General features: G+C 36.9%; 1 protein-coding gene across 1 annotated transcript; it reads right to left on the reverse strand.

Annotated features, from left to right (window-relative positions):
• Nucleotides 1-2,017: 2,017 nt before the first annotated feature.
• Nucleotides 2,018-11,451, reverse strand: LOC117339807 (putative dimethylaniline monooxygenase [N-oxide-forming] 6). Its single transcript, XM_033901516.1, has 8 exons — nucleotides 11,433-11,451; nucleotides 10,518-10,602; nucleotides 8,224-8,449; nucleotides 7,588-7,655; nucleotides 7,300-7,438; nucleotides 4,684-4,820; nucleotides 4,130-4,307; nucleotides 2,018-3,672 (listed from the first exon to the last, which is right to left on the reverse strand). The coding sequence occupies exons 1-8, from the start codon at nucleotides 11,449-11,451 to the stop codon at nucleotides 3,040-3,042; spliced, it is 1,485 nt and encodes a 494-aa protein (XP_033757407.1). The 3' UTR covers nucleotides 2,018-3,039.
• Nucleotides 11,452-11,783: the final 332 nt, after the last annotated feature.

An 11,783-nucleotide genomic window follows, 5' to 3' on the forward strand; every position in this document is an offset into this window, starting at 1 on the left:
AATATTTTGTCAAAAAATTGAAGAAATATGTCCAAAAGCAATTACATTTGTATTTAATATATTCATTTAATCTACAACAGCATAGCTTTGTCTCCCGAATGTTTGTCAATAAATAACTTATATATATATAAATTGGTATGGTTTTAAAAATTGCATGAATTCACAAAGCATAATCTGATCGAGTAAACAATATACATATTATTAATGCAATTTGCGAAACCATTCCAATTAATATATTTAATTTTTTAATGGCAAACATTTGCGAGACGAGCTATGCTGTTCTCCAACAGCTCTTGTTGTTTCAGGATTCACACCGTCCTGTTCAGTTGTGTTCTTGGCAAGACATCTTGCGTGTGTGGCTGCCTGTGGATATCAATATGACGGTCTCTCAATATGTTGTTCTATACATGTACCTGCGACTACCAGGGGAAAAAGGTCATGGTGTCAAAAGTGAACACACACCATATACATTTTCTATATACATGTATATGTATCGTATTAATTATAGATAATTTTTATGTCTTATGTCATGGCGCGGCGTCCGTTCTTATTGGACTTTTACCAACTTTCTAGTCATAAAGTTATGAATGGATTTGAACTTAATTTGGTCAGAAACATCCTTGGGGAAGGGGAACAGATGTTGCATAAATGGTGACTGACCTCCAAGGGGCCAGCGGGGCGGTGCCCAATAGGATAAATTGAGACAATTCATTTAAATCCTACAAGTCGTAAAGTTATGAATGGATTTGAACTTGATTTGGTCTGAAACATCCTTGGGGGAAGGGGAACAGATTTTGCATAAACGGTGACACTGACCCCTCAGGGGCCCCAAGGGGCGGAGCCTAATAGGGGAAATAGAGGTAATGCATTTAAATCACTAGTCATACAGTTATGAATGAATTTGAACCCAATTTGGAAAAGATTTTGAATAAATGGAGGCTGTACATATACTATATAGCATTGTAAAGCTACGTATTAAGGAATTTAACATGAACATTATTTTGATGTTTTGTCAAACCCAACCAGGTGCGCAATGCAGGCCCCATGGGCATCTTGTCTTAAGTACGGAACTATGAGGAGCACCAATTGGAACATGTTCTTCCAATACTTCTTAAGATCCGCTCGACCAGTCTTAGAATTGAACAGGGACAACAAGGGGCCAACGGGAACTTGCATATTAACTATTTTGAATGTGTCTGCCCTTATTTTTAAATCGTATCTTACAAATTCAACCGTTACGTTTTCGACTGACATTCACCCTTAGAATATGTGAGGACAACATCAGAGGATGCAAGGTAATCATATAAATTAGGACATGACACATGACCAACCCTTTAGGTCGATCTCATCTTTCCTGGTCGAGTCGACATTTGTTCTGACTCGCGATATCTTTAATTTAAGCAATGAACAGTGGTTTTGATGTTGTTATAGTCGATACGTCAGTAAGATGTATGGTGGGCAAATGGCATGGGAACCCGTCAGGGTTTCCATGCTATATTTTCCCACCATACATCTTGCTGCCATATCGACTATAACAACCTTAAAACCACTGTTCAATACTTATATTTACATTGTCTTACAATTTTCGTCAATTTTGAAAAAAACTAAACCAACACAAAAAAATCCCGCCTTTTTTAATGTCACGTGGGTAATTTACATTGTCTTACCATTTTCGTCAATTTTGAAAAAAACTAAACCAACACAAAAAAATCCCGCCTTTTTTAATGTCACATGACCCACTGGGTGTTATAGCCCGAGGCACTGGGTGTTATAGGCGTATGGTGGCAACTGCCTCTTAGCATTGTGTCAATGGGAGAAATGCGGAGCAAATGTTAATATATGTACATGTACATGATTCTCTATACAGTTCACAGGCAAGTCAATAATTTTATCAGGGTCGATCGTCTTGCATTAAGATGAATACAACCAAAAATGATAGCTACACGTGTACTTTACCGTTGACTCCCAGTTTATAGTAATTGCCCATATATTAAAACAGGTTCCTTGTGCGATATTGAAGACAGACGTGTTCGAACTTTATTGATAAGCCTCACAGATCCTTAGTCGCCATCCTGGTTTCCATTTCAACAAGATTTAACATACAACCAGGCGACATTTAATCTTCCGAAACACGTGGTTATAATTTTTTCAAAGGTCTCCAGGTAAATTTCGACGATTTTTCTTGTCCTTGTTTCAACAATTTTGAGTTAGATGCTTACATGTCGATTTGTATTTCCAAACTTGTGTTTATATATTTTCCCAAATCATGTTTATCGTGCGCTGATTTCGTGGTTTTAACAGGCTTTCCTATGATTTTGAGGATAATATCGAATACAAACATTATTAATGGAAGTCGCGTGTGTCCAAACCATTCTGGACGTTACGAAATCGTTGATGAAATATATGCGGCACGAAACTTGATTCAACTTCGCATACATATTAGCAAGAAATATTAAATCTTGTGAGATATGGCGTGAAATAGAGCTATGGAAACATCATAAATTCAGAGTGCAACACAGCAGCAACGTGTTAAAAGATTAACCAATAGCGCTTGAATAAGTCATTTAAAAAAAAAACAACAAAAAAAAAGTACTGAAAGTCTCAGATTTTCTTGTACAAATGTACAAGTATTCCAAAACGATGTACAATTTGTATATCTAATTTATAGTATTACAGATTGCCTTAGGTCCCCGCTTCATAACCAAGAGACTATGTCTTAATTTGACAGCCGCGGTGGCATGCTTTAGCTTTTGTGGAAAAACTAAACTAAATGCAGTTCATTCCTTTTACGGAAAGCAACTAAAGTTATTAGTAAATGCCCAACATTTGAACCCTTCGTTTAATAGTATGCTCTTGCTAGTGTTAAACATCGTCTGCTAACACAAGAAGTCCTCTATTCTCCCTGAAACAGTCAAATGCCCGAGATCAATCTATGAAAGCAACAAGTATACTTCTATATTCACCTTAAATAGAAGACATTAAAAACGATCAAATTATCGGTCTATGAAAATAGACACAATCCAATACAATGAAATATCTTTAATTGTCAACTATCTCGAATGAGCTTGAATTTATTCGATAATTCCGTTTCCGAAAGTTCAAAAAGTTCGTTGTTCTTTGCTGTGCAACATCTATTGCGAGTCCATGGAACACTGTTGGAAGTTTCTGGAAACCACACAGGGATGCCAGCTCCTCATTGTATCGCCATTGGAGATCACCGATTCCAAGAAAATGAGCTTGTTTTTCTGTCAGGTTGTATTTTTCTCTTTTCTGACGGAAGTCTTCATCGGAATCTTTAATCATGTCTTCAACAGACGGTAACACTGAAGGATTTTCCAAAATGGCGACTGCTGCACGTGCCTGTTCGTGTATCTGCGGAAAGTATGACATCCGATATGGAATACCTATAAACATCAGGTTTGTATAATTTATATTTATCATGTGTTTGAACAAAGGTGTCACGCGCTGGTTATTGACTTGCACGATATCAGTAGACAGAAAAGGAAAATCGTAGACATATCCGGTACAGAACACGATGCTATCAACTTCCGCTTCTGTCCCATCAACAAATACAACGTTTCCATTTTCGGTAATGTTTTTGACAACTGGTCGCTCCATTGCGTTCGGGGGTATTGCGGTCTTCAGTGCACTGTCTCTGTGGCTCAGAAAAATCTGCAATTCATAATTAATATTTACTAAGGAATCAGCGGATATCTTCCCGTCAAACCATGACACATCTGTGTTTCCTATAAAAATGTGTTTCAATTTGAATGAAAGAACAATTGCCCGTTCTCGATATCAAACCTCCATCTTTTTACATGTCGAGTTTGATCAACTGTTGGTTTATTGACGATTCTTATATCTATTTTAGAAGATACCCTATTTACGATAAGATATGTAATTCAATAAAGAAATAATTAGTTTTCTGGAGTAGTCTTAGATATCGGTTTACGAGGTATTCTGCATCTTTAATAATTAAGACATCATTAAAGATGTAAGATATCTCATAAACCGAAACTAAGATATATTCTAAACAAACACGAATACTACGATATCTTATAATCATAAAACATATTTTATTCAATAGTTTAAACATCAATCCATGAATACATGAGTTCTTTTGTCATACCTGTTTGGCGTGGTTGGTCATGTCTGCGGCTATGTCGAGTCCCGAGAAGGACGCCCCAATAATTAGCACGGTCTTCCCTAAGTACGGACCAGGAAGTCGATAGTCTCTACTATGTGTCACTGTCCCAGTGAAATGCTCCATCCCGGGTATGTCAGGGATGCTGTGTTTGTAATAATGCCTGTTTAATGGAAAACAAACTACAACAGGGAAATGTCTTGGGTAAATTGTATTAGGAAGCCGACATGGTGATGGCCATTAAAATCATTCATAAAAAAATGTTATAAGATGACAATTCTAAAACAATTACGTTGAACTACAATGTACTTTAATATTTCAAAATTGTCATAGTTTTCAGGCTTTTGGGTTCCAGTAACACTATGAGTCCAAGAAAGAGGAAACAGCTGTATGATGCAATTTTATAGTGATTTATTTGGCATTCAATGGTCCTATTTAAATACGCCATTCATCAAGCGTCTTTTGTACAACGCTTTTACTTAATTCAAATAGACATATGACATTTTCTATACGTCCCCTTTAACTACTGTTTTACATACCCGTTACAAACAAGAACGGCATCAAACTCCTGCGTGTTGATTTTGTCTGGATTCTGTAGAGAACAGTATTTTACGTTCCATGTGACCTCTCCGTCCTTGTGATTCACAGGTAAAACGTATTTCACAAGTGTGTTAAACTGTAAATGTATACATATATATGTGCATATAATACTAAGCAATGTTTTCATAAATACATGTATTTAAACAAACTTTGTATGGTATTCTATGAAACGCTGGTAATATCTCCGGAAACCTTTTGGTTAGTTTTGCATTATTAAACATCCTATAACAGATGTGGTCATTTAAGGATGGTCTTCCCTGTGTGCAATTAGTGTATTTGTGTGTGTTTTTGAGATTGTAGTATGTTTTTTTTTCTCCTTGCGATAGCTCAGAAATGATGCCGACCTTATAGAGCAACCTCATTAAAGCACATCACCAAGACATCGACCCACATTATGCTGACAGCGGACGAACCAGTCGTCCCAGACAGCTGAGCGTTAAGCAAGAGTAGCAACAACCATCTTTATAGACTCAGGTATGTCTCCGCCAGGGGATATAACCCGAATGAGATCATGCATTATTCAATGTACATGTCTTTCCCTATATTCGGTGTACATGTCGTTTCTTTACATTCGGTGTAAATTGTCTTTTCATTATAATTACGTATATTCAATGTACATGTCGTTTCCTTACATTCAGTGTACATGTCTTTTTAACGCGCTAAATATAATATGTATGTAACCCACTGCATTCATACCATCGTAAACGCAATAAAAACAAGGTTCAATCCCTATATATATATATATATATATATATCTCACAGTTAACTACAATAAATATGCAGTGGGATACAACGGGCCTTATTCTAGGGTTGTCCAATGTCCTCTGAACAGAAAATATTGGAGAAACCATCCCTGACCAAGCAGGGGCCCCACAATTAGTCGCCTTTTATAACATGCAACGGGATACAGCACACATATGAGGTGGTCAATATCGTTATGTTCTCTTTACAGGTACTAGATCTATGTATACTTATTAGAGACCCAAATACGAGTGCCCTATAGTAATCACTGTTTGTCCACAAATTTTGCCCTGACTGATAACTTATGTATCCATTGGTATTTATTGACTCATTTGTATATCTGGTCAAGATGCTCAGTTCACAAAATTACAAATGAGGCTAACGATCAAGATCAAACGTCAAGGTCATTTTATCCAAAGGTCAAGGTCAATATTTGAAGGTAAATATTTTAATTCATGAGCATTTTGCTATGACACGATGAAACAAAAGTTGGTCCGAATTAAACAAGGGGTCAACTGACCAAGGGTCAAATGTCACCGGATCAGTGTCAAATTTTGTAATTGTTCACTGATCAGCTTTTTATTACGATATTTTGAAGTAAAATTTGCCGGAATTTTACAAGTCTGCTAACTAAAGGTCAAGGTCAATGTCAATTTTTTGTATATTTGTATCGATTAACATTTGTTACATGTATGACACCATGAAGCATTGTTGGTCGGAATTATTAAAATGATTAAATGACAAAACAAAATGTTCATCATAGAAAAGATATTATATAGGACTTTAACCTTTGACCCAGTGACATTGACTGCTGACCCGGTAACCTTGATCTTTCGTCATTTGACGCCTTGTTTATGTAACCATGGTAAATCACTGCCTCCTCTAGGGATCGAACCCGGGACCTCTGGCTTACTAGTCTTACGCTCAACCGATCGAGCTAAAGAGATCTCTCTAGCCGAGCGGTATATTGCGGCTAGTATTTACCAGGGTTAAACAAACAAGTCGTCAAATAACGAAAGGTTACCAGGTCAGCAGTCAATGTCACTGGGTCAAAGGTTAAAGTCCTATATAATATCTTTTCAATGATGAACATTTTGTTTTGGCATTTAATTATGAAGCAAAGTTGGTCGAAATTAAACAAAGAGTCAGATGACTAAAGGTTATAACATCAGAGACCAAGATCACATTTTGTAGCCTTTCACATTTTCATGTCATTATGAAGCAAAAGTTGGTCATAATTCAACGAGCAGTCTGTTGACAGGTCAAGATCACTGGGTCAAACGTCAACGTCAGTTTTTGTATTTTTTCAGTGATGAACATTTTGGTATGAAATTATGCATTAAAGCTGGTGGGAAATAATTTGAGTATGACACAAACTCTTAGTGGGAGAGGTGTTTACGGTTTAAATAAAACAAACCAAAGCTAACAAATGAGTTTTATACCGGAATGTTCATATACTTAATCCCAGCGAATTTGGAGTTGGATGGAAACAAGAGTCACATCGCAGTACATTTATATTTTGCTTCCTTAAATGTCAAACTTCAACCTAAGCAATATGGGCTTCTTGATGGCTATTGAGTATATATATGACAAACTACCCGGTATACTAACCTGTCATTGTTATTGTTCACAGTGCTTTTATCTTTATTTTCGGTTGTTCTGTCATTATATATTTGGTGCTGTTTCCTTTACATTAGGCAGTTACGTTGAAACTTGATATTCTGTACAAAGTTTTTATATGTTGACGATGACGTTGATCAGATAATATCGTCGATTTGCATAACATCTGATACGATAATGTTATTTTCACTTACCTGTATAAATTCTGTAAGGCCATTATGTTTACTGAAATCTTCAAGGTACTTCAATACAGCCTTGTGATCAATATAGGATCTGCCTTTCTGGTCGTGAGGGAAGCCCTGCAGCGTCAGGAGTTGTTTTGGGTTGTTTGACCTACAAGTATATCCCAGATAGCTTACATTGGGCCACCAATATATATACATTTGTTAGTTTTAGCCTTGTAATCATTTTAACGTATAACGTAGGGCAAAAACACCGTTTCAAGAGAACTTGTAACTCTCCGACGGCTGAATACGTATTACCTTACTATTGTCAATTGACCAGTCAGATTTCCCCATATGACTTGATGAACTTGCGCACTTTTGACCGCCTGTTATCATGGAAGACAAAGACCACTGCATGATTCGGTTGTATTGATAATTTTGTGTCTCCATCGAAAGTATTTGTAAATACTTTATTTATCAGTACCTTTTGTACGAATATTTAAATGTTTGTTTGAACGTGGGATTAACGTCCTCATGAAGGCAGGTTTATATGAGGACGGGTGTCAAGGAGACATCTGTAGAGTAAAACTAAACACAAAAAGACAGAGCGGTGAGGAAAGAGAAATATTTCGGATCCCAAGCGTTGAAATGAGGACAGAAAAATACATTTGAATGGTACATACGGTTTAATTGTCATCCCGAAAATTAGTAAATAACGGTAGTTTTCCTTCTTGATATGAATTATGTACATTCTTGTAGATATTACAGAACATTGAGTACAAAAGACACGCAGCTTAACAGCAAAATTAATTAAGTATTTGCTTCAGTAAATATCGATCGGAATAATAAACATAAAACGGAATCATACAGCTGTTTGTAAGTTGAAACTTATCTTTTTTGAAACAAGCAACTATTTTAGAGTATTCTGATAGACCGAACTACTGGAAAGCTCACCATAAGGTTTTTGTAGAGACAGGAGTGTTCTGGTAAGCCAAATGCATCAACAGTGTTTTCACTGTACACCCATGTTCCACCAATGCGCGAGTTTCTTTCAAACGCCGTTGGCTTGAATTTTCCTGGTTTTGTAAGAAGGTGTTTGATTGCACTCAGTCCCGACACACCTGCGCCAATCACTGCCACCGATATCTGCTCTGTACTATCGGTCAAATGGACATCACGGCTGTGGAGGTTAAAATGATGAGTTGGTTAACATATTAATGTGTATTATTTTCTCCAGGATATGGTTATTATATGTCAGTTCAGAAACCATTTGATCGTGATTGTTAAATATACATGTAGATAGTATACACTACCGAGTTTCCCAGGTTTCCTAGTTTAGCACATGTCCATAATGTTGGATTTACATTAAGGGGTTATACTACTTGTTACATGTAGGTACTTTGTTGTGTAACACTACGTTACGTTTTCATGAGGTACACGTTGTTACTGATAATGCTTTTTCATCATGTTCCATGCTGGTATAAAAGATAGTTGTCTATATTCTTAAATCAGTATATAATATGTATTATTGTCGTACCCATATATGGAAACCAGGTTTGTATTACAGATTGTTACATTTGGTTTGGTTTGGTTTATTTTGTTTAACGTCCTATTAACAGCTAAGGTCATTTAAGGACGGCCTCCCGTGCGTGCGACATGCATGCGTGTTGTGAGTGCGTATGTGTGTTTTGGGAGGCTGCGGTATGTTCGTGTTAAGTCTCCTTGTGATAGGCCGGAACTTTTGCCGATTTATAGTGCTACCTCACTGAAGCATACTGCCGAAGACACACAGCAGGACACCCTCACCCGGTCACACTATACTGACAACGGGCGAACCAGTCGTCCCACTCCTAATATGCTGAGCGCTAAGCAGGAGTAGCAACTACCATTTTTAAAGACTCTGGTATGTCTTGGCTAGGGGACAGAACCCAAAGCCTTCCTCACGGCGGCGAACGCTCAACTAAAGGCCAAAAGTGAGGCATTGTCAAGGGAGACATTAGGAAGAAGAAAGTTGTTCAGAAAGAGAAAAGATAAGATCCTAAATTTAGTCGCCTCTTACGATCATGCAATGGGGGCAGCAGGTACCATTCTTACGCCCTACCTGCAGGGATGTGAGTGTAATCGGATACAAGGGAATAGGCAGTGTTTGATGGATTCGATTTTAATTGAAGTACATATTTGCCTCTGCGTAGTGAGAATCGGAGATGGCATGGTTTTGAAGGTTCCAAGAGCGAGTCGCAGACCCTGATGATGTACAGTATCTAATATGTTCAGATACGATTTTCTAGCGGAACCATAGACTATGGAACCGTAGTCCAATTTTGATCTAATATATGCTCTGTAAATGTCTTAGCATAACTTTCCTGTCAGCAGCCCAGTCACTGTGGGACACTACCTTAGAATATTAAAGGCTTTAGGCATTTAGCTTTCAGGTGCTTAAAAGATGAATGGGTAGGGAATGAAGAGATGCAGGTTGCATGTGGAACCAAGAGGCTGGGTGTAAAAGGGGCTACATAGAGATGAACGGGAACTTGCATGGTTGGATATCCGGCCAACAAAGCTTCTCTGCCAATCAAGCTTCGACAACGTTGCCATGGTGTACTGAACATCAGTACCCCTATGAGTCAGGACAGGGTCATGCAAGTGTTAGTTGGGAGGTAGCGGGAGGAATCACTCTAAGGGGCGTTGGCTGTAGCTATATGAACGTGGTTGATAAGTGTTACCACGTGGGGAGGTCTAGCTGTTAGAGTAGTAATTAATGATAGTTATAACTTCTTGCTTTTGTACAATCTACATCTATACACCCTATATTGTCTGTACGTGTTTATCGATTGTTTATGTTACTTAGTCATGCGTTGATAAACAATAAACATCAGTTACCTTTACACTTGTGACTTGTATACTGTTAGACAGAAGCTAACTGTAACAGTATGGAGAGTTCGTGTTAATTGTCCGCAGGCCAGGTTTTGGTAGATTGGGAAATACAAATAAAAAATGCCACACGATCACAGATTGTGTCTCGCCGAACCCTCCCTATTACATCATAAATGCCATGGATAACTTACTTTTTTTTTGTTCTGAACAAAAACAAGAATACCGACATACAGATTTTAGTTTATACGAATAACATCAAACTTGCATATAAAAATCAAAAATAAAAGCGTACCGAGAATCATGCAAACATAAATATATGAACATAAATATGTATATGTGTTAGATATACAGTATAAGTTATAATAATGCCCTACCTTTGTATCGAGTCTTTTCTAGTGGTCTCATCGACTGGATTCAGCCATTTGCTTTCGAAGTCGAGGTCGTCTGCCATTGCTGCACCTTAGTGAAATTTAAGTTTTTATCAAAAATCTTCACAAAACATTTGAGATATTTTTCTGATAATGGTATGAGCATACCTAAATACAGGGACCGTCGCACACGTCTGTGAGAAAATAGTGAACTATGTGTGTAATGGAGTTTAAGCGTAGTGGAGTTCATACAGCGAAGGCGACTAGCTCGTAGTATTTATTCATCCATAACATATGTCTGTAAAATATATAAGCTGGAGTACTTGTAGCACTGTAGGCAATATACGTCACAATTTCAATTGAAAGTAAATATGAAATTTCTGGCCATCTGTTTTATTTAACCTGCAGCATTCTTTAGCAGTTACAGACATGTTGCAACGCACAATATGTCATAATCCACCCAACTGCTTTCGTCAATATATTTTATAAAATGCGTGGTTGTTTTATTTTTTTATCAATTTGTAAACACGTTTCAACATACGTAGTGTCTACAGGTAGCATTGTACAGTAAAAATGCCCAATTATGAAAAATATGACACATGTTTAAGATATGTAAACATAGCCAATTAACCCTACATATTACCGCCAGTAAAGTATATATATTTGTAATCTATACAACATTTGTAATTTTAATACAGCTCTGAAAGATAAGTAAACTGATTTTTTCTGTCTTTCTGACCTGTGAATACCATAGTAACAACTTCAAAATTGCAAACTATTATGATTTTTGACCCAAAATGACAAAATTCTCTACACACTACATTTCTGAAAACCTATTTGAAATTAAATATCTCTATCCCAAAGACAGAATCAATCTTGTTTCGACATATGTTGTACATTAAGTTTTCCCCGCAATCTTACCTTGATTATGGGCCTCCATTTTTCGCTGTAGGCAAAACTAAATTTCCTGTGTAAACATACTTCCGGAAAATCCGGAATCAATTTATTTATTTTAGTTTTAACAAATGTGAAGCCTGTATTTACTGCTTCATAATGAACAAACCAATTATAGTGTACATTTATTTTTTAATATTTGATGCATATCATAATACAGGAGTTATTTGCATAACAAAAGAATCACCCATGGCCAGGCTGTCTTCTGTCGTTGAAACATCAGCAATTAGCTATTTGTCCACTTTTAGTACACTTTGTATTTTGAAGATTATAAATGTAAATGGAGTAGATCCTGATAAAGAAGTATTTGAGTTATTT

This window comes from Pecten maximus, chromosome 12, assembly GCF_902652985.1.
Source record: "Pecten maximus chromosome 12, xPecMax1.1, whole genome shotgun sequence".
NCBI classification, from domain to species: Eukaryota; Metazoa; Mollusca; class Bivalvia; order Pectinida; family Pectinidae; genus Pecten; species Pecten maximus.